The sequence below is a fragment of the Cebus imitator genome, unplaced genomic scaffold (assembly GCF_001604975.1).
Source record: "Cebus imitator isolate Cc_AM_T3 unplaced genomic scaffold, Cebus_imitator-1.0 Scaffold31, whole genome shotgun sequence".
Classification (NCBI taxonomy): domain Eukaryota; kingdom Metazoa; phylum Chordata; class Mammalia; order Primates; family Cebidae; genus Cebus; species Cebus imitator.
The window spans coordinates 8,292,164-8,316,436 of record NW_016107346.1 but is presented as its reverse complement, the minus strand read 5'-3'; the positions used below and the strand labels follow the sequence as shown (position 1 = coordinate 8,316,436).

Genomic DNA, 24,273 nt, shown 5'->3' with positions numbered 1-24,273 from the left:
CTCAGCTTCCTCAGTAGCTGGGATTACAGGCACGCGCCACCATGCCCAGCTAATGTTTTGTATTTTTAGTAGAGACAGGTTTCACCATGTTGACCAGGATGGTCTCGATCTCTTGACCTCGTGATCCACCAGCCTCGGCCTCCCAAAGTGCTGGGATTACAGGCTTGAGCCACCGCGCTCGGCCTCGTTAGCCCACTTTCTAACTGGTTTGCGTTTTTTAAACAAACCAATTAGAAAGTGGGTTAAAGATATGAGTTCTGAGAAGACTTTATATATTCTAAATACTGGTCCTTTATTGGATATGTAGTTTGCCTATCTTTTCTTGCAGTTTGTAGTATGTCTTTACAAGCTCTTAACTAGGTATTTTGCAAAGCAAAAGTTATTAATTTTAATAATGTCCAATTCATCAGATTTTCCAGTTTGGATGCTTTGATGTCAAGTCTAAGATGTCTTTGCCTAGCCTTATATCCCAAATATTTTCTCCTATTTTTTTCTAAAAGTTTTATAGTTTTCATTTTACATTTAAGTCCATAACACCTTTTGAGTTAATTTTGAATACGATGTGAGACTTAGGTCAAGGTTCATGCTTTTGCCTATGAATGTTCCTATGCTCCAGGACCATTTGGTTGTGATGTACAATTTGATAATATTTTGTTAAGAATTTTGCATCTAGGCCAGGCCTGGTGGCTGACGCCTGTAATCCCAGCACTTTGGGAGGCTGAGGTGGGTGGATCCCCTGAGGTTAGGAATTCGAGACCAGCCTGGCCAACATGGTGAAACCCCATCTCTACTAAAAACACAAAAAATTGGCCAGGTGTGGTGGTGCATGCCTGTAGTCCCAGCTAGTCAGGAGGCTGCGGCAGGAGAATCATTTGAACCTAGAAGGTGGAGGTTGTATTGAGTCAAGATCCATTGCACTCCAGCCTGAGCAACAAGAGCAAGACCATGTCTAAAAAAAACAAAAAGAATTTTGCATCTAAATTCAGAGATACTGGTCTATGGTTTCCTGTATTGTCTTTAATTCCAGTACTACAATCATGCTGGCCTCATAAAATGTGTCGGGGAATATTCCCCCTTATTTTTGCATGAGATTTTGTATAATTGGTGTTATTTCTTCTTTAAATGGTTGGTGGAAATCACCAGTGAAACCATGTGAAACTGGAGTTTTCTGCAAGGTTTTTCCCTACAGATTTGATTTCTTTAACATATATAGGACTATTCATGCTACTTTTTAAGTTTGATAGTTTGTGTCTTTCAATGAATTGGCCCTTTTCTTTTCATTTGTCAAATTTATGTTCATAGAATTGCTCATAGTATTCCCTTATCATTTTAATGCCTGTAGGGTCAGTGGTGATACTCCATAATGTTTGTAATTTGTGTCTTTCTTTGCTCAGTTTTTAAATCAACTTTATTGCCTATTTTTAAGAACCATCTTTTGGCTTCATTAATTTTTAATATTATTTTATATTTTCATTTATGTTTGCTCTCTTTTCTTTCCTGCTTGCTTTTCGTTTGCTTTTCTTTTTCTAGCTCCTTGAAGTGGAAGCTTAAATTATTGCTTTGAAACATTTTTTCTAATAATTTAATGTTGAGTTTCCCTAAGTACCTCTTTATCTGCATTCCACAAATTTTGATATGTTATATTTTCATTTTAATTCAGTGTTCTAATTTTCCTTAAAACATCCTCTTTGACCCATGGATAATATAGTGGTTTAGTGTTTAATTTCAAATATTTGATGGTCGTTTTCATATTTCTTTCCAGATTTTTTCAGATGTTATCAAATTCTTATTTAATTCATTAAGGACAAAGAACAAGATTTGCATAATTTCAATTTTTTAAATTATTAAGGGCTGTTTAGTGACTTAGAATATGGTTTATCTTCATGAATGTCCCATGTGCACTTGAAAAGAACATGTATTCTGCAGTGGCTGGTGGGCTGTTCTATAAATACCAATCAGGTCAAGGTGATTGATGATAATGTTCAACCAAATTGACCTAATTGAAATATCCTTCCTGATTTTCTACCTGCTACTTTTCTTTTCTTTTTTTGAGATGGAGTCTCGCTCTGTAGCCTAGGCTGGAGCGCAGTGGCGCAATCTTGGCTCACTGCAACCTCTGCTTCCCGGGTCCCTGTTCAAGCAATTCTCCTACCTCAGCCTCCCAAGTAGTTGGGATTATAGGCATGTGCCATCATGCCCAGCTAATTTTTGTATTTTTTAGTAGAGAGAGGGTTTCACCATGTTGGCCAGTCTGGTCTTGAATTCCTGACCTTGTGATCTACCTGTCTTGGCCTCCCAAAGTCCTGGGATTATAGGCGTGAGCCACTACACCTGGCCTCTACCTGCTACTTTTCTTGACTACTGACAGAGGAGTGCTAACATCTCTACATTTTACTATGGATTTGTTTACTTTTCCTTTCAGTACTGCCAAGTTTTTGCTTCACGTATTTTGAAGTTCTGCTGTTAGGGACATACACATTAGGTACTGTTATGCATTCTTGATTCACCAATATTACTGAAATTATCATTATATAATGTTCCATTTTATCGCTAATAATTGTCTTTTTTCTGAAGTTTTCTTTGTGTGATAATATAGCCACTCCAGCTTTTGCAGTTCTAAAATTTCTATTTTTATAGCTTCTATAGAGGGAAATTGGAGGCTACTCATCAATGTTTAAAGTTTCAGTTATATAAGAAGAGTACGTTCTAGAGATCTGCTCTACAACATTGTACCTACAGACAACAATACTGTATTGTACATTTTAAAATTTGTTAAGAGGATCAATCTCATGTTTTATGTTCTTATCACAATAAAATGAAAATTAAAAAATTCAAGAGATAGAAATATATTTTTAGCATGGTATCAAAAAACCCCTACAGCTTGTATTCTAACCCAGATGAATTTGAATATATCTGAACTGTGTCATTGAAAAAGGGTGACAGTCTCTTTCAGTTCATTTCCTTCAGAAAATGGCTGTGACATCCAAAGACAAGGTAGGCTAGAAAATGGCTGTCTGCATTCCCCCAGCAGCCAGCTAACACCAGCCTCTTCCATGCGATAAACTCCAAGGGTCAGGCCCCTGTGCTTTTCCCATCTTTTGGGGCCAAAACAGAGCTTGCATGGCAGGAGGACATTAAATATTTGTTTAAAAAAAGAATGCACAAATGAGTGAATACTGGAGTCTAGAAAAAGAGGGTCAGAGACTGGAATGTGTCACTGTGTCACCAACCCAGTCTGGAGGAATCAAACTCAGATTAGAAGCCAGTGCTGGTTATCAAATGAGGTCCCAGGTGAGAAGGGTAGTTTCTTGCGCTACCTCCCAAAACACCAATATGTGACCACGACTTTGTGAAAAAATAAATCTCAAACCCAGAAACAAGACAGAGTAGAAGGAAGGTAGACTTAGGAGTGATTTTTTTTTCTACATAGTTTCTGTGTTTTGCAATTTTTCCACACAATATTCTCTTAACTCCTTTGTTCTCATTCTAATCTTGTGTGCAGAAGCTGCTTTATGACTTGTAATTTAGACTCTGGGATAGATTGAACCAACAGAAGGATGCATAATGTTCTGCACAAATGAACAAGGCTGATAACGCGGGGCCATTTATTTCCTAGGACAGATCAGCAAATTATGAACCAAGCCTATTAACAGGGCTCCTCTGCCTCAAGGAGCACAGACATGTACTAAGCTTGCAGTAATCACTCCAGCATAGCCCCTGTGAGGCTCAGCCCCTTTGGCAAGCCAGGCCCCTCTGTTTATTATGACCAACCACCACTGCATCCTTCCCTATTCCTTCTTCTGAAGCTTCCTCCATTCCTTCAAAGAAGGAACACAGGGTGTGGAAGAGAGGAAGAAGAATAAACCAGGTGCTGGGGACAAAGCAGCTTGAGTCCCCAAAGCAGAGTCATCGGGAACACTTCAATTATCAAACTTTACCATACATTACCCTAGAGGGAGGCAGAAGTTTATCTGGGAGCGCTGGGCAAGATATTTGATACCACAATAGCAATTATTAGGTCTTTCTGGAAACAGAGTAATATTGTTATTAAAACTTTTCTTATCCGTAAGACTTATATGAACTGAATTGCTTCCAGTTAATATAATTTGGGAGCAATAAGAATGATAATAGAAGTGATAATAATGAAAGAAAGCACAAACAGATTCGGCATCTGGGGAAGGTATGGGGGCAGTCTCTCTGCTAGGGTCTGACAGTGCAGACTCTGAGATTCTGCTCTGGTCAGCATGAGACAGCCCCTCAAGGTCCAGGTAGGATCAGGCAGCAGGCCCAGCCTGTCCTGGTATCTGTCCCTCCAGTACCACTGCCCCTGCCCCCAGAGTTGCTTCCCTATAGAATGCGGGTAATTCCTTCTCTCCTCTCTTTACATTAAAATGAAAATCATTACCCATACCCATAAAGGAACCTAGATTCTTCTTTCATTTTGTAATTCATCTGTCATTTCTATGGTTTTAGAGAACGTGATTCAACTTGGATGAGACAATTCTCTTCTACTATATAAGCAAAGCTGCAAATAAACAAACACTCTATTACATTTTATAAATCAAAGAAAAATACACAAGGTCTTTACAGACCATCCCAGGCATTTTATAGTGAAGAAAGCCTAGCTTAGATTGAGGAACTTATAGGTAAATAGTGGGCCAGGCATTGCCGTCCGATGCTTCCTTTCCAGATCTGAGTATGAGCTGGATATTCTGTTTTTAAGTTCCATTCATTCAGGAAGCCCTTGAGAGACGTTTTCAATTCTAGGCCATGAAGGTCAGGGTTTCATGTGCATGAGAGCAACTCATCCCTCCCTTGCTACTTCAATGGCTTTTGAATCACTCTACAGTAGCTTCAATAACCTCAATGGAAATCTGCAGAGTGGATCATCAACTACAGCTTGAACTTCCTCCAAATTCCCGCTCTGATTATCCTACTGCAGTGGCAACAGCAACATAAAATCACAGCTGTGGCAAGGGGCCTGAGATTGGGAAGGCCATATGTGTGGGCTCTTTGGAACTGTGAATCCCTGCGTGTCACCTTAGGAATTTAAAGCACTATAAAAGAGCCAGAAAAGATTAGACTATTTTGGAACTGTTTTTACATGGTTTTGTATGAGCTAATTTTTCCTCCTGTGTGTGCATTTTCCTCTTAGGATGCAGGATTCCCTAAGAGAGCCAACAAGCTCTATTTCCTCTCTGTCCTACAATGCAGTGCTTGAATGGAACCTTGGGATTTCGAGTAGCCTCTAAAATAGCCTGAAACTTTTTTTTTTTTTTTTTTTTTTTTGAGATAGAGTCTCACTCTGTTGCCCAGGCTGGAGTGCAGTGATCTCGGCTCACCACAACCTCCACCTCCCAGGTTCAAGCAATTCTCCTGCCTCAGCCTCCTGAGTAGTTGGGATTACAGGTGTACGTCACCACGCCTGGCTATTTTTTGTAGTTTTAATAGTGACAGGGTTTTACCATGTTGTTAGGCTGGTCTTGAACTCCTGACTTTGTGATCTACATGCCTCAGCCTCCCAAAATGCTGGGATTACAGGTGTGATTTTGGTCACCGTGTCTGGCCAAAACATTTTTAAAAACAAAATTTGCCATGGAAAACTTCTCTCTAGGGCCTTCATCACATGCACACACAGCTTATTTGTGTAGTTTCATTTTCTGGCTCACAGATTTCCATTTATTAAAAAAACCAGCAGGCCAGGTGCAGTAGCTCACGCCTGTAATCCCAGCACTTTGGGAAGCTGAGGCAGGCAGATCACTTGAGGTCAGGAGTTCGAGGCCAGCCTGCAACATGGTGAAACCTCGTCTCTACCCAAAATGTAAAAAAATTAGCCGGATGTGGTGGTGCATGCCTGTAATCCCAGGCTGGGATTTCATGGCTGAGACAGGAGAATTGCTTGAACCCAGGAGGCGGAGGTTGCAGTGAGCCAAGATCATACCACTGCACCCCAGCCTGGGCAACAGAGTGAGACTCCATCTCAAAAACAAACCAACAAACAAACCCACCAATGAAAGATTCTTTAGCTCTGCTGCAAATACCCATTTTCAACAGACTTCTCATTTCATCTGAAACACTGTAAGAAGTGAGAAATGTCAAAGGCAGAGAAAGTTCATTTACTTTGTCTCTGCTCATTTCAAAACACAGCTGCTTTCAAAGGCTCTTACATTCTGCCACAATCTCTCTTTGGGCACAGGAAGTAAATGCTGACCCTCTTGAGACTTACATTTTACACAGACTTGTGATTCCAATATACAGAATGCTTTTCACATGCAGCTGGGCCGTGTGAACCTGATTATGAAGGGGGAGGAAATTCTTTCTTGGAAGAAAAGATCAGAAGGAGTCTGATGAGGAGTAAGATGTTTCATTTATAGTCAAGAAATAGCTTTGGCCCTGAAAGAACCTGCATCAAAATGAGTACACACGTCCTGGGACTGGAACTTTGCTGAGTTTCTCAGGTGAAAAGTGGGAGAAGAATTTGAGGGATTTGCTGAGAGTCCTATCAAAATTAGTTTCTGCATTTTTTGTCTCATGCCTACACACTTGACTTCTCTGTACTTACACAAAATCCTGGTATTTCTTTTCCCTTTTCTACTCTTTACTCCTTATTTTCTCTCTCTCTTTTTAAAACAGACAGTCTCACTCTGTCACCCAGGCTGGAGTGCAGTGGTACCATCGTATCTCACTGTTCAGCCTTGAACTCCCAGGCTCTAGCAGTCCTCCTATCTCAGCCGCCCAAGTAGCTGAGGTGCATGCCCCCAGGTATGCACCACCACATCTGGCTAGTTTTTAAATGCTTTGTAGAACGAGGTCTTGCTAGGTTGCCCAGGTTGGTGTGGAACTCCTGGGCTTAACCGCAGGTCGTGGCCTCCCAAAGTGCTGGGATTACAGGGGTGAGCTACCGAGGTAGGCCTATTCCTTACTCTAGATCAGGAGTGTCCAGTCTTTTGGCTTCCCTGGGCTACAATGGAAGAAGAATTGTCTTGGGCCATACATATAATACACTAACACTAAGGATAGCTGATGATGAGCTTAAAAATAAATCGCAAATTTTCATAATGTTTTAAGAAAGTTTACAAATTTGTGTCGGGCCACCTTCAAAACCGCCCTGGGCCCAGGCCGCGGATTGGACAAGCTTCCTCTAGATCAGACATGATGTTAGTGGGAATTCTGATTCCTTCTAATTCTCCTGCAACAAAGTTGGCGGGCATCCAGCAAGATGTGCGAGCAGATGTGGATCTCCCCAGGCCCTGCCCTTCCCGCACCCTCGGCGGGCTCTTACCAGCTCCCCTGCGCAGCGGCCTTTTCTCCGCCGTCCTGGGCTCCTTTCTGGGGTCCCGCTCTCCTGGGCTGGTGTCGGGGGGCGCGGGCGCCGGCGGGAGCGTGAAGCTCTGCAGAAGCGGCTTCCGGGGCAGGGGCGGCTTGGAGCTGAGCGGCTCCGGGGGCCGGGCCTTCCCCTTTCCTTGGTCGCTGGGGGCCCTGGCGCCTCGAAGAGCGGGGGCCGTCCCGAGAGGACACTTCTCCTCCTTCGGGAGCACGGTGAGCGACCTTTCTAACCGGACCTCGGCACCGTACCTCTTCACACCCTTCGCCTCCTGGGAGGCGCCATCCCTGTATTTGAGCGAGAGGGAGGTGGACCGAAGCTTGACGGGGAAGGGGTTTCTGTCCTCGCTCGGAGCCGGCTCCTTGGCCGCTGGGCAGGGCTCTCTCGTCCCGGGCGAGGCGGCAGCCTCCTGGGGGCTCCTGCGAGGCCCGGCCGGGGTGGCCGCTCTGTCGCCCGAGTCCTGAGGGCCGCACTCCGCCGGCTTCCGAGGGCCGGCTTTCGCGTGCTGGGGCTCGGGGAGCCCCTGGAGGTCGTCGAGGGCCGCCTCGCTCCTCCAGGCCGGGCGGCTGCTGGAGAGGGGCAGGCGGCCGCCGGCGCGTTCCAACGGGCGGGAGGCGCCCGGACGAGGCCGCGCTCGGCACGAGGACACCGAGAACTTCTTCGCACCCCGCAGCTCGGCGCCGCCCCTTTCCGCTTTCCGCTCCGGCGCCGCCCTCTCGGCGCCCGCAGGTGGAGCCTCTGCCCGCTCGGCCTTGGGGCGCTCCGGGGCGGCGGCCTCCGCGTCGGGGGAAGAGGGACCGGGCTCTCCCGGGGGCGACTTCGTGGCGGCAGGCGGCGGGGATGCGGCAGGGCCCTCGATGGCCGCCGCGGGCCGGTGCTTCAGGCAGCTCTTGGGCACTGGGGTGCTCGGGGCGGGCCCCGCGGAGGGCCCGTTCCCCAGTCTCCTGGGCTCGTTCCCCGCTCTCTCGGGCTCGGTCTCCGCTCTCTCCGGCCCGTTCCCCGCTCTCGCAGGCTTGTTCCCCGCTCTCTCGGGTTCGGTCCCCGCTCTCTCGGGCTCGGTCCCCGCTGTCTCGGGCTCGGTCCCCGCTGTCTCGGGCTCGGCCCCCGCTCTCTCGGGTTCGGTCCCCGCTCTCTCGGGCTCGGTCCCCGCTCTCTCGGGTTCGGTCCCCATTCTCTCGGGCTGGTTCCCCGCTCTCTCTGGCTCGTTCCCCGCTCTCTCGGGCTCGTTCCCCGCTCTCTCGGGCTCGCTCCCCGCTCTCTCCGGCTCGTTCCCCGCTCTCTCGGGTTCGATCCCCGCTCTGGCGAGTTCGGTCCCCGCTCTCTCGGGCTCGGTCCCCGCTCTCTCGGGCTCAGCCCCTGCTCTCTCGGGCTCGGGCACCGGCCCTGGGGGCCCCTTCTCCTCGTCCGGGAGCACTGGGGGCGTCGGCTCCGCTTCCTGCAGGACACTGTGGTCTGGCTGGTCGTCGGGAGCAGAGTGCGCCTCCGAGGCGGCGGCGGAGACAGTCTCGGGCGGCGTCGGATCACCCTTGGGGATGGCGGTGGGAGAGGGGCTCCGGATGTCTTCAGGAGCACAGACCACCTCCTCTGCGGTGTCTGTGGCCGGGGCACACGGGCCTGCGGGGGCTGCCCCCTCCTCCTGCTTTCCGCCGTCGGGACCGAGGTGCTGGGGGTCCGCTGGCGGGGACGGGGGCTCCACGCGGAGAGCGGGGGTCGACTGGAGCTCGGCGAGTTCCGGGGTGGCCAGGCGACTTGAGGGGTCCTCCCCAAGGGTGCCCTCCTCCTCCACGCTGGCCCTGAGCGCCTGGCAGTGCTGCAGGCGGGCGCGTCTGGCACGGGTCCCTCCGTTTGGCAGCAAGGGCGCTGGTGGCCCAGGCTCAGGGCCTCTGTCCCGTGCCACGTCCTGCTGCCCAGAGCTGGGGCTCTCTTCTGGGCTGACTTCCAGCAGTGGCTTCTCCTCGTTTTCCTCCTCCTCGGGAGTGTACGTCAGGTCGCTCAGGGATTCAGACTGAGCACGCTGAGAGATATAAAGAAGAAGAGAAGAAAAGAAATAAAAAGCACCATCACTATAGCAAATTCCAGGAAGCCCATCACCTCCCCGGTTTCTTCAAGGCTTATAATGGTTTAGTGATAGCAATGTCTCTAAAGCTGGCACTTAAGTAGGCATATACCCACAGGTGTCTTTTCTCAGTCTGTATCCTGCTGGTCTACTTGGGCTCACAAGTTTATCAGGAAAATGGCGGATATGCCTCCAAAGTAAATGCCTACAACTCCTCTGGCAGAGCCTCAATACCAGTGGACTAGAGAGTAATGCGACCAACAAGGGAAGGCAACCAACAGCAGCCAGTGTCTACCATGCTCTGTGCTCCACACTTGTTATTTCATTTAATCATTCGTCCCAGTGAGGAAGAGATGATTAGGTCTCTTTTTGCACTTCAGAGCCAGGAGCCCAGAGAAACCAATACCTTGGCCAAGCCTGGGCAAGCAGGTGGCCCAGCTGAACAGCTGGGACTCTATGGCCCTGTGTTCCTCACAGCCAGTCTCCCATGTCAACACTTCAGGAATCTGCCCTCATAGCAAAGCTAGACTGGTTTTCCTAAAAGATGACTCATATCATGTCAATAGCTAACCACAGCTTATAGGATAAAATCAAAATTTTCAGCTAAATTTAAAGTCCTAGATTCTCTGGTCTTAAGTTATTTCTTCCACTCCTTACTCAGGTCAAACCAAGCCCCCAACACTGTGCCAGACACTTGGTCTGAGTGACTGCCACCCCCACCCCCTGCCCCCAACCTCCAGGATGCTCTACCAGGACCCCTAAGGACTGCTTCAAACTCTCCCCCTCTATAGGTAGTCTTGACTGTTCCCTGCAGCTTAAGATCCTCCCTTCTCTGGCCTCCTGAAGCCCTACTGGCTTGGCAAACATACACTGCCTTGTGATATTCTTCCGAAAGATCTCTAGAATTCAGATTCCAGTCCAACTTCCTCCTTCTGTCACAGTCAGTTCCTGCTCTCTTGGGAAGGAAAGGAGTTCCAGGTAACCAAGAATCATTCAAAAGTAACATGTGAAGATGACTAAAAGGTTGATGACGTGTAGAGGCTCATCTTTTTAGAAAGTTTGTGATATTAGGCCCCAAGAGTCACCCAGGCTATTGCTCTCTCCTTCCCCTTTTCTAAAGCAGGAAATAAGACACTCAGGGATATGTTTGCAATAGGTTTTTCTTCTTGTTGTTTGTTGTTATTAATGTTATTAACATTTTTCATGTCATCTGCTTGCTAATAGAATGCAGGACGCCTGGGATGTTTGTGACAATACCTAAGCAAACTCTTAACAAAATGCACAATCATATTTGGATTTAAAAAGAGGAAGAGGCACAAAGAAAGCTACAAATTCAAAAGCTGCAAGTTCTTGACTTTGCCATGTTGATGGTCTTCTACTACTACAGGAAACTGCTGATATTGAAACCTCTTTAGAATGGGGGTCACCTTTTAAAACTGTCAGTCATGGAGCCCACACAAGGCAGCAGAGGGGTCAGCAAGGCTGTTCTTTCCCATCCTGGGAACAGTTAGGGAGCGTCTGAAAGCACCTTGATCCCTGAGAGGGGCCAGGCCACAAAGAAGGTCCTTACGGTTGGGAAGAGGGATCTCATGACCAAAGGGCAAAGGGTGCTGTGGACACCGAAGGACAGAGGCCTCCAACATCATAGGTTCCACAACAGTGGATGAAGGAAAATATGGACACCTCTGAGAACTTAAGATACTCATGCCTGCACCTTACCAAGCAGGGAAGGGAAAAAAGAGAAAGCCATGGATGTGACAGAGTTTAAAATCAAGGAAAGGCTGTGTTTACATGTTTACTCAGACTGACTGTATCAGGTTTTCTCTTATTCTATAAAGTGGGATTCAAGAACTAAGTCAAGTTCAAATGTAAAGAAAGAGGGATACAGCCCTGCACAGATGGGAGCAAGAAGGGAAGCTGCGTTTCCACCTGGAATAGACACCAGGCTTCGCTCTGTCACCAAGTCCTGGCCAGGTTGTGGCTGGTTATAAATGCCCTGGCCAGAGCCAAAGACATCCCCATGGGAGTCATAAATTACAGACTTGAGGGCCAAAAGGGGGCAGGCCCTGGCCCTGTGGTCTCACTCAGCATGAGGACAGGCAGGTCTCGAGTGACTGGACCTTGTCACACCTGCACAGCACACAGCCTTTAACTGTACATGCATTGAACGCAGACACATACATGCAAGTACCTGGTCCCTGCTGGCACATCAGCATGAAGATAACCCACCTTGCTGCTTCTTCCAACATTAGTCCCCTCAAAAGTCTACTCTGCTGGCATGAGTTTAAAGAGCACCTTCCATACGCCCAAAGGAAAACTCGCTCTCTTCAGGGAGTCACTGAAGTCCTGAGTGGTCCCAGCCCGCTGTCTCCAGCTGAGGCACCTAGCTTGCCCTGGGTACTTCACCAACACCCCCCCAATCATGTCATGAGGGAAGGACAGCGGACATTAGCCTGTGAGCATCTCTTTTTCAGCACTGTCATTCTCTGTGGCCAGGCTGGCCCTGACTCCAGTGGGGAGGCATTACAGTGCCCATGATGTAGGGGAGAGGAAACAACCCTATGTGAACCTCGAACCTGCTGGTAAATGAAGCCAAAGTATTCCATGAACCAGTTTCTCAGCTTCTAGGACTAGGAGGTAACGACACCCAAGGCAGCACACCCAAAGAGGGGTCTCTCCTTGCGAGGCATGCTCCCCATGCTACTGAGTAGGCTCTCACCCAAGGCAGGTGTCCACGCTAGTGTTTCAGCTTCTTTCATTCACTCATTTGTTAATTCACTCATTCATTTGTTCAATCACTCATCCATTTAACATCTCTGTTACTAGAAATGTTCTAAGGGCTGAAAGTACAGCCAGGACAGGGTCTCAAGACTGGCAATAAGAGCACATCCATTTGCAAAAATCACTTTGGCATGTGGCAAGTGCTCCTAAGGAATTGAACGGGCAGGGTGAGTTTCTTTGGGGGACTGTCAGGCCCCAAAGCTGGGCCACAGCAGCACCAATGCCTGAGGTTAGAAGCAGCTCATGAGCTCAAGAGGCAGAAAGGTGGCCAGAGTGCTGATTGAGAAAGAGGGTAAGAAGCCTGGGGGGTAGGCAGTACCTGATATGCCAGGCCTGAAGTGTGGACATTACACTGAGTGCAGGGGGAAGGCAACCAGCATTCAATAGTGACTGTGTAAGGAATGATGGATGAATGGATGGATGGATGGATGGACTGATAGATGGATGGATGGATGGATGGATGGATGGATGGATGGATGGAGTGTTTCTGCAAGGGAGAGACAGATGTGGTTTATGTTTAAAAGGATGAGAAACTTCAGCTCCTGCAGCATGGCTCCATCAACTATGGGGTGCTTGGAGGGGATATGAGACCTTATGCGGGGGAGTGAGGTAGGTTGGGGGTGTGTGTTGGGTGGGGGGTGCAAGCCTGCCTAGCCTGCCTCTGCGTGGAGAAGGAAACCCAATTACCGATGAGAGCCGCCTCATTTTACTCGACCGCTGGTTGCGGGGCTTGACTTGGAGCTTGTGCTTAGCTGCAGAGTTGTCCAGGCAGGAGGAGGATTCTGGAGGGTAACTGAAGTCAGCCACTGGCGCCAGGCTGCTGTCCGAGGTCCGGGCGGAGACAGTGCTGTTGCTCACGTGGTCTGGAGACACGACAGAGACCTTCATGGGACAGGGAACAAACACGCTGAGCATGAGCTTCACCATCTGAAATAAGGACAACCAACGCAGGCTTGGTCTTCCCACAGTCTCTGGCTTTACCTGTGTGGAAATGCTTTCTTTTTTTTGCAGGGAGGGGGATGGCAGGAGTCTTGCTCTGTCACCTAGGCTAGAATGCTGCAGTGGTGTGAGCTCGGCTCACTGCAACCTCCACTTCCCAGGTTCAAGCAATTCTCCTGCCTCAGCCTCCTGAGTAGCCCGGATTACAGGCACACGCCACAACACCCAGCTAATTTTTGTATTGTTAGTAGAGACGGGGCTTTACCATGATGGCCAGGATGGTCTCGAACTCCTGACCTCGTGATCTGCCTGCCTTGGCCTCCCAAACTGCTGGGATCAGGGTCTAGGATCCTCCTGGAGAAAGGTAAATGACTGGGAGTTTAAAGTGTGAGGCCAACTCCTGGAAACCTGTCACTCCTTCGTGAGACCACGAAGAAAACCTGTGTCTCAGGCTTCCCTGTCATCCTCCTGTGGCAGCTGGCACAGGCACTTCAGACAAAAGAGCTTTCTCTGACAAAACACACCAGCCCAATTTGTCCAGGGCACAGTCACCTGGTCCTGACTCTGGAAGCTGAGAGGAAGGTTCAGAGCTGTGATTTTAGTGCCGAGCCCACTGCCCAGCGCTCCATCACTGGAGCCTTCCTGGTTCATCCTGGAAGGTTTCTGGGTACTCATGTGTCCTCTTGAAGAAATCTGGGTGGAAGTTGCCATCTATTACAGGTATTTTACTCATTTTTACTTCAGCATGGAAGAATTGACAGCAAAGGCTAAACATGTCACCTGGGACAAAGGGATGCTGGCAGTCATATGGAAGAATGAGGGCAATACCCAAAGATCCCTGCCCCCAGAACTTGGCCAGCTCCACTACAGAGTGAGGTCGAACTGGGCTCCCCTGCAGACAGGAGTAGGCATGAAGCTTAGAGTACCTGTGAGCACATGCAGCCCAGATGAGGGACGAGGTGCACAGGGAAACTCTGGGAGGTGACGGGCTTTTCATATAATTCTGTGACCTTCAAGCAAGCTTTCTACTCAAGCATGATGGGCAGTATTAGTGTCAAGTTTCCATTTAACTTAAGAATAGAATTTTATTCACACAATGATTCAGTAACACCTCATGAAAACTGAATGAGGCAGTGAGACAACACACCAGTGTCGTCCCCAGTGGCGAGCTCCCAGGGCCATGGGCACATCCACTGTTTCTCTTCCATAACCCTGGGACCCCACACAGTGCAGGTGCCCAGCGGCCTTTGCTAACCCTGACAGGGAACCATAAAAATGACCGTACTGGAGAGATGGGCTCCGACATGGGAGGAGCTACCTCTCCCTGTTTACATGAAGGCCTCTCCTATTTTCTAATAAAAGTGTAATTTATCCGTGTAAACAAGGAGGAGATAATTACTACCATGGGGGAGAAGGGGCTAAAAGTGGACATAATCTACATAAATTCTATTTTAGCTATTCAGATACTTACGGGAATAAAGTGAAAAAAAATTATGCTAAAAATAAACCGTAAGTCTCTGGGCCGTGACTATGTATGTGCCTGTGGCTTTGGCTCTCACTGTGGTCACTGACGACTCAGGAAGTCGCCTTAGACTGGGAAATCAATACCTTTCCTAGATAGTCTTCCTTAAAGGTCACAAATAGGATGTGTACATTTAAAAAAAATCATACAGAATCTGTAATATTTACCTGTGTCTAGAGGAACAATGTATAAACATTTGGTTAAAAAAAAAAACCTCACTGCCTAGGACTCATGAGAACAGACAAGATAAGCCGCTTTGCAAGTGCAGTGAGAATGATCATGGTGCCTGTGACAATGATACCCCTGACTGCTCCTCTATAAGCCCAATACCCTGAAGGCTCCAAAGGATAAACAGCAGGCCCTCCTCCCTGTGGGCCACCTGGCGTCTGTCCTGCCTGGGCAGATGTCCTGGGCTCAGGCCCACTCTGGCCCCTGGGCTAGGGGACCTTGGCATGGAGCCTAACTCCCCTGACGTGTGTCCCAGGTACAAGCTCTCCCCCACTAGGGAACTCAACTTCTCTGGTCTCAGAACTCTCACTTCTGTTTCCACTGTTGCTCTGAGAGATCTTGCGGTCTGGAAAGACCCCCCATCTTCATGATCAAGGAGAATCGTGTCTGTTGTTGATCAGTGATATAAATACGTGGGGTGGGCTAGGACCATGGGGAAGAGATGAGGGCTGGGAAGCTGGATTCATGGGTGGGCTGGTAGCACCCAGAACATTCACCTCTGCATGGCTTGCTTCCAGTCACCCAGTTTTTCCTGAAATCTGTGCTTCTGGATGATTCTGAAAGCAGAAAATTTAAAAGCCTAGCATGTGGCTCTTTGTTGCAGGAAAGGCAGCTCAAAGGGCCCAGAGGAAATGGCTGGAGGAAATGGGTTCAGAAGCTTTTCATGGGCGGCCCTGAGTGACAGGTGCTTTAGGATGTGTGTCCTCAAAAAGAGGGGCTCAGTCACTGAGGAGTGAGCTGGGGGCAGTTCATGAAGGAAGGGCCACTGGACAGGAAGCAGGGGCACCTTGGTGTTCCAGGGGTAAAGAGAAGCCATTGGTCCTACTGGAAGGAGAGGTGCTGATCTACCCAATCTCATCTCATCCCCCGAAAACTCTGAGCCAAAACCCTCTGAAGACACAGATTCCAAGAGGTGATAAGCCTGCTGGAGGCCAACCTCTGGAGCTGTGGGCATGTATTTGTTCATTTGCCACCAGATTTGTGTTCCCTCCCCATCTGCCCTTCCCGCATCACCAGGAGCAAAATGACTCAGTAGCCCTGCCAGTTTTTCAACCATCTACCTGGCATGCCCTGCTTTGTAGCAGGACACTGGGAATATGACCCATTAGACATTATTTTATCTTAAAAACCACCAAGTAAACTTTCATCAGTTATGACACTTGGTAATAAAATTTGAAAAATTATTCCATATATTTCCTGAAAAACTTACTCTATCAGGAAACGTCACCCTGGTTAAAACATTAAATACTTGCTATAAAGACTCTTTTTTCCACAATACATTTCTCTGTCTATGTGGGCCTGTGTAAGCATGTGGGCCTGTGTAAGGTGTAAATATGGGAGAACATTAAACAGCCTCCATCCATCCTTTTGGGGCCAGAGGCACTATTTTATCAAATACAACATATTCTAGAAGCCCATTTTAAAGGGCGTGTTGTTTATCCCTCTCAATTGACCAATTATGCATAAAAACTTTCAGGCCTCAAAATGGAATCATCGTGTCTTCAAAACAATGAAGACAGTAAAGATTACACTTTTGCTTTTAAGTCTTAAAGTTCCAAATTTTGGTTTCCTATGAAGCTAGAAGATTGTCCATATTACCCCAAAATTGATAAAATCTCAAAAAAAATTTTTTTTAATAAAGGACCAACCACAGGAGGTGGTTGTGCTGTGAGAGACAAGGTCAGCCTGGTCCAGCCGAGCCACCTGTGGAATTTGTGCCTCATGGTGTCACACGGGTTTGGAGACAGGCTTGCTTGTCAATGGATGGGTTAGAAACAACCTCTCCTCTTACTGCCCATCCTGGCTAAAGGTAGAGAACTGGGATGCTGTGAGAGTCAGAGATCTGTGGGATGGGAAGGGGGGAGTCCATCTATGATGAGGAATCAGGCAGCTCACAACAGACCTCTTCCTACTGCATAGCCCAGAAATACACAAAGTCGCATCTGCTACTGACAGGAGGACTCTGAAATTGCACAAAAGAGTATTTGAGGTGTTAAGGCGTACTGGGTTGGTTCGGTGGAGTCTATGACATAGGCCATACCATCCTCCTCTTCCTCTCTCCCTTCTGCTCAAGGCTGGAGAGCAGGCCTGGGTAGCCCACTGTCCTCAGACCCTGCTCCTGGAATGAGCAGGGACAGCCTCGCCCCTGAGCAAAATTCTAGAGAGAATAATTCTCTAGCTGGGTTCACGTCAGTTCCCACCCCACACACTCAGCCCCACCACAGTCCTTCTGCCTTTTTATCAGTGATGTTTTGGGAACTTACAACCACACCCAAAAATTTTGTGTGGCAGGGTTTATAGGTGCGCACGTTGAAGTGGCTTCTGAACAGAGTTCAGAGCAGCACAGAATCTGCAAGGCAGTGGGTTACGACGAACCCACCCCCTTCACTGCCAGTGGCCCCTTGAGCAGGCCAGAGGTGACAGGGCTGCAGGGGCAGGTGTGTGGCTATAAAAAAATAAACTCTGGCCTTTATTTGTTTTCCAAGTGTCAGCATAACAGATGACTCCAACTCTATCCATCCCCCACAGCCAGGGTTGTCTACATGAGAACGATGACCACCTATTTGTAACATTTATGTGCAAGTACATTGTATGGGCATTAAGTGTTCTTACCACAATAACATAAAGAATTTAAAACGTGGCAACATCACTAGCTATGTTGTTTATGCATGAGAAAGAGCTTAGTTCCTTGCCTGCTGCCCCCCCCAACCCCGCCCCTTGGTTTCTAATGGGGAAGGTGGTGTTTGGGACCGGTTCTTCCACCTTGCTGAGTTCATCAGTTCCTCTCTTGCTTGTCAACCTTTCCCTGCTGCCCTGTTTGCAGCAACACAGCACATTACTACTTGCACGCCAACACCACCTCAGGGTCACAGGCTCAGGCACCGGAGACCATCAGAGCCTCAACGGTCACATACTCACTATTCCCCCTTCCCACCGGCCAAATGTCAGGGCAACAGAAAACAGACACAATGTGTTTCCTTTCTTCTAAATGGGGTTCTGGGTCTAGTCATCTGCTCACATAGGAAAGACTAGGGAGAGGGTTGATTCCGGGTTAATTCTATCAACCTATCATCCTTATAAAAAAAAGTCACCAAAACCAGTCCCCTAACCAGACCTGAATTTCTACTCAAGGAATGAAAATAAACACATCTCAAGGGCTGACTGTAGGCTCTAGTGACCCAGTCGGCCACACCACGCACAGCCTCACCTATCCATGGAGATCTCAGAGGCACACACAGGGGATCCCAGAGCTCCAGCGCCCTCCACGGCAGGTGCGGATGGAGACGTGCAGCAGCACAGGCTGTACTTGCCTTTATAGTTGTGCCAGGACCCACGTCATGCAGCAGAGACATCTCTGGGGGGCTCCTGGGCAGCCCGTCGTCCTCAGAGCTCATGCCGGCGTCTTCTCCCCGCTTGGCAGGAAGTCCCCCTGGAGGAGGTGGTGGTCCCATTTTCACATTACACTGTATTTTTAACTAGATTGGAATAAAGAACATGTGCTCTTATTTTCATCAATGATATTTATCAACAAATCCTCCTGCTCTAACTCATTCATGCTGAAAATGTCTTCAGTGTTTTGGCATGATGCAGAGAACTGAACTGAACGTGCATCTGCCGCCAGCTCTTCCACTGCCATCTCTTCTTTGTTTATCTAAGAATGAGTCGAGAGGCCATTGTAACTCGGTGTGTCCTGGGAGAGCTGTCATGTATGTGATTCTACTTTACGGCGTACCAAATAAACCAAGCAGAAACCATTTAAAAACGTTTCGATGGATGTTTGACTTGCATACCCGGTGACACAACCGAAGAAACATTTACCTGCAGAGCTTTAATCCGATCACACACATTCTCTTGGGAAAACACCCGCACAGGCCGAGTGGGGTCCTGTCCGGACTCAGGAATGAAAATACTGTCGTGAGAGAGGGCCCGGCTGCCCATCGTGCCCCTTGACTCCCTAGGATAAAACAGCCACTGTGAGACTCTGCCCACCTCCATCTTACTGACCCCCTGGGGGGCTCAGAATGAGAAAGGGGTATCTGGGTTAACAGAACATCATACAACACTCCCTCCACTGCGTTTACATTTCAGTGGTCCCTGACTTTAGTTTATCCACACACTATCAAATGCCAGTCAACTATTTGGAGCATTGTAGAGAAAGGAATCTTACTAGAAGAGCTAAAGGGTGTGTGAATTCTTTTTATTGGTGGAAAAATCAAGGTTTGACAAGGTGTGAGGTGTAAGACAGCACACCTGCAGAGGGGAGGGGCTGGCAAAGGCCAGCTTGTGAGGAGGCCTGTACCGGCTGCCCCGGGGAGGGTGAGGTCACATCTTGAAGGCAAACATACAGCCCCTCCATGGGTTGAAGGCTGTGTGTGTGCAGCAGGCTGAGGTCCTGCCTGCTGAACGCATCCTCACAAGACAGCCAAGACATACATTAGTGGCTTGTTTGAAGTGAGAACTGCAAATCTGCAAAGCCATGGCCTCTTTTTATGACCTGGCACCATCCGTGTGCCTACATAGATCCTGGCAAAACCTCTGTGCCTACCTAGATCCTGGAGCAGAGATGGTGGCCTTTGTTATCGCCATTCCAGCCCCTTCCTCGGCTCTGAGCTCAAGAATCTGATCTGGGACTGAAACCCACAGGACATTCACAAAATGTCCTAAAAGGATGTGGGAATTAGCTGTCAGATTTTCCTAGCAGCAGCAGCTGCCTGAACAATAGGTGGAAGGAGATGACTGAGACCCGATGATGAAGGAAGGAAAGCCCGCCTTTGCACATGCTGGACATCTTGTGTGCCCCACCCCACCCCCACCCTCCTGCCACTCCCCTACCCTGGGCATCCTGTCCACTGTGGGGCAGTAAGAACTCTGCCCCACTGTAGATCAAACTGTGTTGGTTAATAATGCTTCCTTCTAATTAAACTCTTATGCCTGCAACAGTAAGCTTATAAGTGGGAACCCACGGTTCCCAGGATGTGTGTGTCCTCACATGCCAGGGAAGGAACCACGCCAACTGATGGAATCAGGCCCTCCCTGCCAAGGGCAGCTCTTAACCCAAAGGTCACACACACGCTTGGATTTCCCTTCCCCAGTAGACAGCCCATGGCCCACATCCTTTGGGGACCACAATCACCACCCAAGCACCTCCATTTTGGATGTAACAAAGAGCAGAGGCAACATAAAGAGGTCTCCGCAAAGATGCGTGGGCAAAAACAAAATGGCAGGCGCACAAGGCCACTCACTACAGCAATATTCAGAAAAGCGAAAGACGGGAAGCACCTAATGCCCCTCGGTAGGCATCTAACTGAATCAAACATGGAATGTCATAGGATGGAGGACTCCACAGCTGGTCGGATGGGCAGGAAGGTTCTCTACACGCTGCATACAGGCATCATCAGATTCTACTAAGTGAAATAACTCACAACCACTGCAGAGCAACACAATGTTCACAGTATGTCAGCACTGCGTGGAAAAGGGGGCATGGATGTTATCTGAACATGTGTGTGTGTTTCTTATATTTAAAAAAATGAAAATGGAAAAATACATAACAAATATGTAAAAGTGGTTTCCTTTATGGGGAAGGAAGGACTAGATGAGGAGACATGGTGCAAAGATACCTACATTTACAACTTTGTCTTTGAAACTATGTAAATGTTTTACATAATTAAAAGATCAAATCAAAAAGAGAAATGAAACAATCTCTAAAACTAGAAAACAAACACAAACAAATCTGGTTTTATATCATATTATTAGCATGACAAGACAGAGAATATAATAATTCCAAGTGACTTCAACTCCACATCCAAGATAGAATACATTCTAGGAACAATGGCAAGAAAACCAAAGACATCAAACTGCACTCACCGATCTTATTAGTAGTAATAATGATTAAAAATCAAAAACATTACATTGCACTCTGTAGATTTATTCGCAGTAACACTATTATAAGACACCATGCAGAAAAGCATTTATAGTATTTTTAACTTCCATGTAGGAAAGGGGATAAGGAAATTATTATAATCTATGATAGGTTAAAGAAGATGAGTCATTTTGTCAATATCATAAGGAGCCCTGATTTCCAGTGTAAGAGAAAAGTATACAAAGAATTAAAGAAGTAAAAATGTTGTCTTATTAAACTTGAATTGGAAATAGCAAATTAATGATTAATTTTTCTCTTGAAAAATAAAGTATTTCCTAGCTATATCCACTAGAAAGGTCTAGAAGCAGTGATAGCCAATTAGTAATCATTGCCCCCTGGCAGCTGGACTGAGGTCTTTAAAAGCCATTTCACACCATGAGGAGGGGGCCAGGGCCCTGTGAAAAAAAAGTGTTGATTCCAGGTCGGGGGAAGAAAATATACCAACTAAACCTGAGATTTCTCATTGGGCAATAAAGTAAGGAAGCCATCAAAGATGAATGGGGTCATGTCAAAAGACCCCAGGAGCAAATTTGAAGTGACTCTCAACAGCCTAAGATGAAACAACTTGAGCATTAAAATGAATAAAGACTCATGGATTAAAGCAAATCAAATATATAAAAAGTAATGCATTCCTAATGGTATTTGGGGAAAAAAAAGAAAAAAACAAAACCCACTGGCCACTATTGGGAGTTGCTAGAGGACCATGTCATTACTCTGAGGGTGGATCAATAAAAGGAGAGCCTGACTTTACAAATTGTGTTTCAGAGCAACCAAGCAATTGATGAAGGAAAGTTCTCATTGAAGAATTTCAGTTAGCAAGTGTACAATGAATGACGGAATTAGAAGAATCACCACTTCGTGTTAAAACTGTCAGGTGAAGGCTGGTAGAGGGACCACAATGACACCCTGAACCCACTGCTCAGAAAGCAGGTGACTCAGATGGGATATAACAACACCCAGCACCTGCTTGAACCTAAAAGAATCTAGATCCACAGAATGATGTACTGGGAATTGGGAGAATATAGGAAAGAGTTGAATCACATCAAGAGAAAGCAAAGCCAGAATATGGGACATTCTATAGGGCACATGGCCCTGCTCTTCCTTCAGATCAATGGCATGAAACAAAGGGAGGAGGGCAAAAGGAAATTGTTATAGATCAAGAGACTTAAGAAGCACAACTGTACAGACACAGACATGATAAATGGGCATCACTTTCTTCAACCCACAGGGTCCCATGTGGTTTGCTAGCAGTAATGTGCCTTAGTAAATGGAGCTGTTTTGCCCGCAGTGATGGATGAGAAGTTGCCGCAGACTCCCACAGGCCAAACAGTACTTGCCTCTTCCTCTGCGCTGCTCTCTAAAAATGTCGTTTGCACTTCCCAGGCCTCATCATGCCCCACCCCCAATCTTCCTTGCCTAGCGTCAAAACCAGCCAACTGTTACCAGTCACTGAGGACCAGCTCCCTGCAAGGTGCTGGGAATATCAAGATAAAAAGCGCACTGTCTCCACTTTCCGTGCGCTGCTGTGACAGGATAGACACCAGCAAGTGATCAGCTATTTCACACCACGAGCCAATTCACCCCAGCTTGCCCCTCCGGCTGCGCTCCTGTCTGTGGTTGGAGGGGCCACTCCCAGGCCTGTCTCTCCAAATACCAGAACTGTGTGCTCCATCCAGTCAAGAGACAGGGGTGGATGGGGGTGGGTGTTAGAGTTTCCCTGGGGCATGCAAAGTGATGACACTGAATAATTAGTAATATTATCATGATAACATCTCACGCCCCAAGAGTTCAGAGCACCGCCTAAAAAAATGCACACATAGTATATCCCTTCCACACTTCACACGGTGCAATGTGAATCTATTACATTCCGTGCTAGCACCAAAGGCAAGCAAAACCAAAAAAAACACCCAAAACTGGGGGGGAAAAAAAAGTTCCAATCGTCCAATCTTTCCTTTCCAGTCATCTGGTGCCACCAAGTGGCCAGTAAAATTTCTACTCCTTTAAAAAACAGGCGAGGAGGCTGGGGAGGAGGGGAGAGCAGGGGCGGGAACAGGACACCACTATCGGGACGCTCAAGCCTGGGACGCATCTCAGCGTGGTCTGTACCCCAAACCTGAGGGATATTACGTTTCCTGAAGAGTTCTATCTTCAAATTAAAGGGCCAGTGTTGTATTAAAAAAAAAATAAGGTAAAAGCCGGCACAGCAACAAATCTGTTTCATTTCTTCTTAGTTACAGAAATAACTGCTAGAATAAATGCAGCATATATACTGTAACTATATTTTAATGAAATACAAGTTACAAAAATAAGGATTTCTTTACTAGACCTCCCAGGTTTTTTTGTGTTTATTGGGTCTGTTCTTCTTAATGATATTTTTGGATGATTTTTTTCTAAGTGAATAGCAAGAAGCATGCCCCAATGTGCAAGTTTAGAGAAATGTACTTTTCTAGTTTAGTATCTAGGTCCTCAAAAGAGTTTTAAGTCCTGTTAAACCAGGGCCCCTACCCTGATCCTGTCACTATCAGCTGTAGGATGCTGGGCAAGTTCCAAATTTTATCTAGGGCTTATTTTGCCTGTTTGTAAAACGGCATATAGTACCTCCTCTCCCACTGTCATTGTGGACTTGAACACATGCAGCGTTCTCCATCCCTAGGTTTGAAAAGATAGGAAACAACAACTTGTGTGGAAAAACCTCGAATGGAATTACCCAGGAAGAAAGGGGGCTCAGAAATCCAGCAAGTTACCAGGATAATGAAATAGCATCTTTGGGTGCTCCTGGCCTGAGGGATGTAAAACTCAACTTACTCCAGCTCATCCTCAGAGTCGTAGCCCACTGGTCCGGACTCGATGGCAATGACCTCATTCCTTGTCTGACTTTGTTTCCAGGTGCTACTTCCTGTGGACGACGGCGATTCTTTTCTCTTCTTCTTCCCAAAAAACTTCTTAAAAGTTTTGAATTTAGATTTTTTCTTTCCTATACAGATCAGAGAAAAAAAAAACAAGTAATAAGTAAGAGTGTGTACAATGTGTGTTTATGGGCATGTATGCAATGGGCACGTAAAGGGGAAAAAGCAAGATTTCCATCCATGTATGTTATCTGCTTCTGAAAAGTCCTTTTACTCCACAGAAGTACATGGTATACCAGTTTTACACACCTGAAAATGCATCTTGTTTTCTCTTTATTAAGGATATTTAAATAAAAGAGCCAAGAATGTTCTGGAAGATGATCACAGAATCAAAATTAGCAACCTTCCTCTCATTTATAACCAAGTTTTAATTTCTAAAATATATGTAAGTCAACCACAAAAGTCTTGAGGAGGTAAAGGTTATGGGATAACCCAAGCAATTTAGGAAATAATTCTTGGCCAGGCATGGTGGCTCACAACCTATAATCTCAGCTCTTTGAGAGGCTGAAGCAGGAGGTTTGCTTGAGCTCAGGAGTTTGAGACCAGCCTGGGCAACATAGTGAGACCTCGTTACTACCAAAAAAAAAAAAAAAAAAA

The 24,273-nt window shown here is 47.1% G+C and overlaps 1 protein-coding gene across 4 annotated transcripts in view; it reads right to left on the bottom strand.

Moving 5' to 3' along the window:
* Window positions 1-24,273, bottom strand: part of CRACDL (CRACD like) — a 146,982-nt gene that overhangs the window by 19,223 nt on the left and 103,486 nt on the right. For 3 of the 4 annotated variants that reach the window (XM_017524041.2, XM_017524039.2, XM_017524040.2), the window contains exons 3-7: window positions 23,576-23,744; window positions 18,670-18,805; window positions 18,162-18,326; window positions 12,849-13,043; window positions 7,283-9,338 (exon numbers count right to left, since the gene is read on the bottom strand). In XM_017524041.2, the coding sequence (XP_017379530.1) occupies window positions 7,283-9,338; window positions 12,849-13,043; window positions 18,162-18,326; window positions 18,670-18,805; window positions 23,576-23,744 (2,721 nt within the window). The remainder of the gene's footprint in view (window positions 1-7,282; window positions 9,339-12,848; window positions 13,044-18,161; window positions 18,327-18,669; window positions 18,806-23,575; window positions 23,745-24,273) is intronic. The other variant, XM_037736928.1, reaches the window with a different exon arrangement.